General features: G+C 41.3%; 1 protein-coding gene across 3 annotated transcripts in view; it reads right to left on the reverse strand.

The window, feature by feature from the left end:
- The window catches only part of LOC139925823 (ephrin type-B receptor 1-like), a 43,472-nt gene extending 38,656 nt beyond the window's left edge, over positions 1–4,816 (reverse strand). For all 3 annotated transcript variants that reach the window (XM_071917314.2, XM_071917313.2, XM_071917311.2), the window contains exons 1-3: positions 4,745–4,816; positions 3,722–4,012; positions 1,040–1,258 (exon numbers count right to left, since the gene is read on the reverse strand). In XM_071917314.2, the coding sequence (XP_071773415.1) occupies positions 1,040–1,258; positions 3,722–4,012; positions 4,745–4,801 (567 nt within the window). In that variant the 5' untranslated portion in view covers positions 4,802–4,816. The remainder of the gene's footprint in view (positions 1–1,039; positions 1,259–3,721; positions 4,013–4,744) is intronic.
- Positions 4,817–5,892: the final 1,076 nt, after the last annotated feature.

Below are 5,892 nucleotides of genomic sequence, written 5' to 3' on the forward strand. Positions count from 1 at the left end.
ACATGAAGCCTTCGCTCTCTTGGGTTTTAGTTTTGGGAGCCAGTTGATACTGATTTTGATTTAGGGATTTATCTTTAGCAATCAAGACAAATAGTTGGACAAAAGACGTTTTCCACATGTAGCACTACATACAAAGACATAAACGTGATAAATAACATAACAAGACTAAGAGTCTAACAGCCCTGTGACGTTGAATTTTGTGGCAGTGTCTCTGCCGGGAATCAAACTCTGGTCTCTTGATTGAGAGTCTGCAATCTAACTCTCTGCGGCACACTTTCACCCATGTGACCATAAAGTGGTGAATAGAGTGACCATGCAATCCATAGAGCCCCTGCTGTCGCGGGGCTAAAAATATTACAAATATAATACAACTGACACTAACATTTATCTCAGTGAACATGCCACAGCTTTTACAAATGAGTAGCAGCTAGTATGGATAGTGTTTACAGCTACAGTGATGTATGTTATATGGTAAATATGGGAAAACAGTAAATGTACACTTTCCAACTGCAAGTTAAATGTGTACATATCTAGGTGAATGTACACATTTACCATTGGGGCACTAAATGGAGACCTTTCCCAAAGTAAATCTGGTATATATTACATTTCCTGGTTAATGTGAGTGGAAAAATGGTAATCACTGACCCCATTTACATTTGGCATTAACATGCATCCTGGTGATCGCAGTAAACTTTTGCATGCAGATTTAACCAGGTAGTGCAGGCAAATGAAACAGGTAGCAGGAAGCTTGGATAGCAACATACTTGTCAAAAACAGATTGTCAGGACATTTGTGGATGGGAATTGAAGTGAGGTGAGGTGTTTGGTGTCAGTTAGTGGAATGTAAATATTATGAGAGGAAATAATATTTGCAAGGGACAGATAAATCTAACTTCAGTCTGTACACTGGTGACAGATTTTGATGTCAGGTCCAAATGTAATCCAGCGAAGTCACACCTAGACACAATCCGAATAGGACAAGCATGTTAAGGCCAGGCGTAAAGAGCCCCAGAGGTTTCACACCTATTTATAGTCCATACCTCTGGGAAAAAGGCAAAGTTCTGTACCACGCTGGGGCATTTCTTGTAGAATACTCTGACAGCCAGAAGGGACATGCAAGCCCCCAGGTCCTGGAAGGCCAGGTGGAACCCTCTACCTCGGGACAGCGGGCCGAAACTGCGAACCTCTGTGTTCACCTTCATCAGCCTCCCCCCAAAATCCACCTGGGAGAAACTCTCATCTGCTGCGATGGTGTCCACCTGACAGAGAGAGAAAGACATGAAGGCAGAAGAAAGGAAGTAGGAAGAAGAGAAAAAATATTATTATTAGTCATAGTAGTTGTAGTGTCGTTGTTGATATTTATTGAAGATCAATGTTTATATATTTTTTCTTTTTCATTACAATGGTGTAATGAAACAACATTTTATATGTTGGATATGGATAAAAATATAAACACTTTTTGAATTCTGACTTATTTATCTTAAAATATTCTAACTAATATGAATATCAATATTGAATAATTAAAATAGATGATAATTTACAGAGTTTTATTATTAATTATTTACAAAATATAATGTATATGGTGATAATTCAGATTTTCTTTGCTATTTTTTTTCATGCAAAATACATACAACATAAAATAGATACGGGAAATCACAAAAGGTATCAAAAAAAATTATATTATTATAAATTATAAATAAATTATCAGCTATTTTTGTTAAGAAGCAGCATGTCAAATTTGGTGGCCATATCTACAAGTTAAGTTGGAAAAAAAGTGTTTTGTATACAGGGAGTATGACATTTTGAGAAAATGCCCTTTAAAGTTTTTTTTATGCTCGGTTTCCTTGACACACCTGGTATGAAAAAGTATAAATTAACAGTTGTTTTTGATGATTGTTTTGTATGCTTTATGAAACTACAATAGTCATAGAAGCAAAATATCTGTCTAATCTCAAAACTGACAAATCCCTGCCAAAATTGCCATGCTCAGCTGTGGCAGCTCGCCTTAAAACATTGTGCATCAACACTTCTTCTGTCTTCTCTCTCCTCCCATCCCTCACATCAGGAAGGACAAGTTGGCTCAGCTCTCAACCCTTCTCCCTCTGCCACCGCTCTATCCAGCTTTCTGTCTGGTCCAACTTCTATCCATCTGTCTGTCTGTCTCTTTCAGTCTTACCTTGGAAAAGGGGGTGTCCGATTCCACTCCTTTAGGCCCATCTGACACCGTTTCATCTGTCTGACTGTTCCAAGTACGCACCTCACAATTTCTCTGACTGTCTGTCCATCTCTACATCTGTGCTGGTCCATCTGTGTGTATCTATTTTGTTGCAGTAAGCACTGCTACTACTGCTGCTATTTGCACATCCATACATTTCTACTTAATATGTATTAATGATGAAATTGTCACTTGTTTACATGTTCCAAATTTGCTCTATAATTATTTACATTCTATTTTTCTTAGCTGTATCCTATTACTATTTGCAACGGCCCAATTTCTCTGCAGGGATTATTAAGGTTTTATCTAATCTTTATCTTGTCTGTCCATCTCTCTATCAATTTCTCTGTCCATCTTGCTATCTATCTAACCATCTGTGTTTGTAATTATCCCTCTGTCCCATTCTTCACAAAGGGGGTGTTGTCCAGCACTCAACCCCTTATCCCATCTATCTGTCCTGGTCCATACCTATCAGTCTGTCTATCTGTCTTTAACTCTCTGTACAATTCAATGAATCATGCTTGCAGAAATGTATCCCCCTGTCCTTTTCCCAGCAAGCATTTGATGAATGGTGACATGCAGGAGGTGGCAAAGTTCTCCCAAGTTGCGCAACCCGAGCACAAAATTTTCACATTATGATATTATGACACAGTTCAAATTAATATTAAAACATCTTAGGAAACTGTTTTGAACTGAAATCAGAATGATACTGAGGTCCCGGTTTCTCAAAGTTATGCAGGTAGCAGCTATGGACGACTACAAACCACTTTCAGTTTGGCTCTGTATTTACAACATTGGTGCAGGCTGTTGTACTATAGAGGGCTTTGACGTGACATAATACAGCCTCTGGCTGCCATATTGGAGGTCAACTGTTGGCAATGGCTGACAACAGCTGATTGCATTTCTAAACTTCCAACTAAACAGTATGAAATTGTTAATTTCTGTGCTGTTTTTGACTGGGAACTGATCATTTCTCCACTGGTGGGCCTACATCTCATCAATTTCTATAATGTTAGCTTATTAGTTAACAAACCATCACTGTTTTGTTAACACATCTAGTTTATATAGCTAACATTACGTAGCTTGTAGCTAGCATTAGCATCAGTTGCTCTGCTAAATTAGCCTACTGGCTAATTAGCTAGCTAACAAACCCAACAAACCCTGACTCTTCTCAAGCTACAGCTCGTTGCTTCGGAGTAGAGACTATGGTTAAAGGAGCCAGGGCTAAACATGACAGTTTACAGTATCACAGTAACCTAAATGTGGAAACAAATCTCCCTCATCAGACTATTCACTTTTACTTATAATGCTACTGAATGGATTTACACCCACACTACAACAATGCTTTTCAGATGTCTCTTTTACTTGCCTGGTTGTTATATATTTAGTCATTATCTGTGCACAGCCAGTTCTCCAGTGGACCTCCATGGTTGCTCGGAGATTTGTGACGCAACTACAAAACCTCTATTCCAAGCCTCTATTTGCTGCATGGGTTCCCATTCGTTACCTTGAGAAAGGGGGCGTTGGCCCAGTACTCCACCCCTTTGACGCCCTCCGACACGGCCCTGTCGGTCTCCAGGTAGTACAGGTTGAACGTCTCCTTGCAGGAGCCCAGGACGCTGGGGATGGAGGCGCAGTCGCGCACGGTGAAGCGGATCTCCACGTAGACGCGCTGCGCAGCCCGCCGGTCGATGTAGGTGGTGAGGAGCCAGTTGTTCTGGCTGGGCTCGAACACGTTGCACACCTGGTACGTCCGGATGGTGTTGAGGTTCTCGTCGTAGCCGCTCACCTCCTCCCACTGGGGGAGATGTGGAGGGGGGTTAGGGAGGAGAGGAGAGGAGGAGACAGGAGGGGGAGCAGAGGAAGAGAGGAAAGGAGAGGAGAGGAGAGGAGGAGAAGCTAAAATGATTAATGGGTTTACCGAGTCCTGACACAAATTAAACTTTCTCTCTCCCTCCCTCTCGTTCTGCCTCTCTCCCTCTCCCTACCTCTCTACTCCCCTCCCTCTCTCGCTCTATTTCTCTCCTCTACCTTGTTCTGTGCTGCACAGGGACAACCATTCATCACAATTAGAGCCACTCGCCTCACACACACCCACACATTCACACACACACACACACACACACAGTTGTCCATCTTAACAGGCCGATATACCGCCAAGTAATTAGGCCAACATTTAAAAATTACAAGGGTTCCAAGAATATGGGTAGAGGACTCATATTCTTTTCTTTTCTTTTCTTTTCTTTTCTTTTCTTTTCTTTTCTTTTCTTTTCTATTCTATTCTACTGTGCATTGGTGTTCCATTGTGTTCTGCACTCCGCCGATCTATTGGACTCAGTTCTATTCTGCATCAATAGCGGTTAATTGGTGTCACCTTGCTGCTGTAATTAAGATTTTGACAGACTCGTTAATGGAGCACTGTAAAGTGTACTCAAACTGCCTTCCCCAAGGGTGCACACACATACCCACAACAGCACACACACACACACACACACACACACACACACAGACCTTTGCACATTGTTCTTACCCCATTGGCAGGGAATGATATCCAGCCAAGCTCAGCTGTCGCTGTCCTTGTATCCATCACTGTCTCTGTCAGAGAGAGAGAGGGAGAGAGAGGAAGAGGGAGGTAAGAGGAGGGGGAGAGGGCGGAGGAAGGAGCAGCAGGAAGAGGACAGGCATGAGTTTAATTCATAGCCAGCTCATAAGTCAACTTTTCTACAGCAAAGTGATGGTGTCATTCATATTAAAAATCAGACAGTATGCCTTTTCTTAAATACTGTCTCCTTTTCCATTACCCCTCTCTTTGGTAAATGAGATAAGTGACAGCAAATGAACAAGGCCTGTAGGTGTTGTAGTATAAACAAAGCTAACCATGAGACCTAGCTGACAAAGTGACAACAAAGCTAACTGTGGTAGCTTAGTATGCTAACCCGACACACTGATTAAGATACAGCCGCTGGGTGAGATGCTGACAAGAACATCACAAAGCAAAGTGTGCAATCTGAGATGGCAACAAAGGTATGCCAAAACTAAGCAGTTATTTGACAATTCAACATCAAAGCTACCTGACAGCAAAAGCCCAAATGGCAAGCGTACGCTGAAAAACATCTCTTAAGATCACAGATCTTATTGTGTTAATGGTGAAATATTGCAATGTGAGCAGCCCCGAGAACTATTTTCAGCATCTTTCAGTGTGGTGTGTGCCAAACTTGGCATGCTGGGAAATGGGTAAATGAGAGAAATTCAGCATAAGGCTTTCAAAATGTCATAAAATAATAGGGAGAGATGTTGATTTTGTCCATGTATGTTGCCTCACATTGTAGGTACATTATCAAAAATTAAGGGTGGGAGGTTTCTTGTGCAAGACAGATTTCTGTTTTTTATTCCATACTGCATAAGATTCAAGGCACAGTACAGGCAGCGCAGTGAACATTTCAGTCAGGCGACCATCGTCATTGCAAATGCTTCAAAATGTCCCCTTGTTAGTGCATGTCATTACATGCCTCTTGCCCTGTAACTATAGCTTTTAGAGAAAATACTGGCCACCACCCCCTTAGTCAAACAGAACAAATTGAAGATAAAAAAAGGCAACTTTTTGAAGCAATATAAAGTAAAGTACTGCCTTCAGCAGTGAGAGGGATTGGAAAATTCAATCTGGAAAAAAGAAATGAT

This window comes from Centroberyx gerrardi, chromosome 9 (assembly GCF_048128805.1).
Source record: "Centroberyx gerrardi isolate f3 chromosome 9, fCenGer3.hap1.cur.20231027, whole genome shotgun sequence".
In the NCBI taxonomy this organism is placed as follows: Eukaryota; Metazoa; Chordata; class Actinopteri; order Beryciformes; family Berycidae; genus Centroberyx; species Centroberyx gerrardi.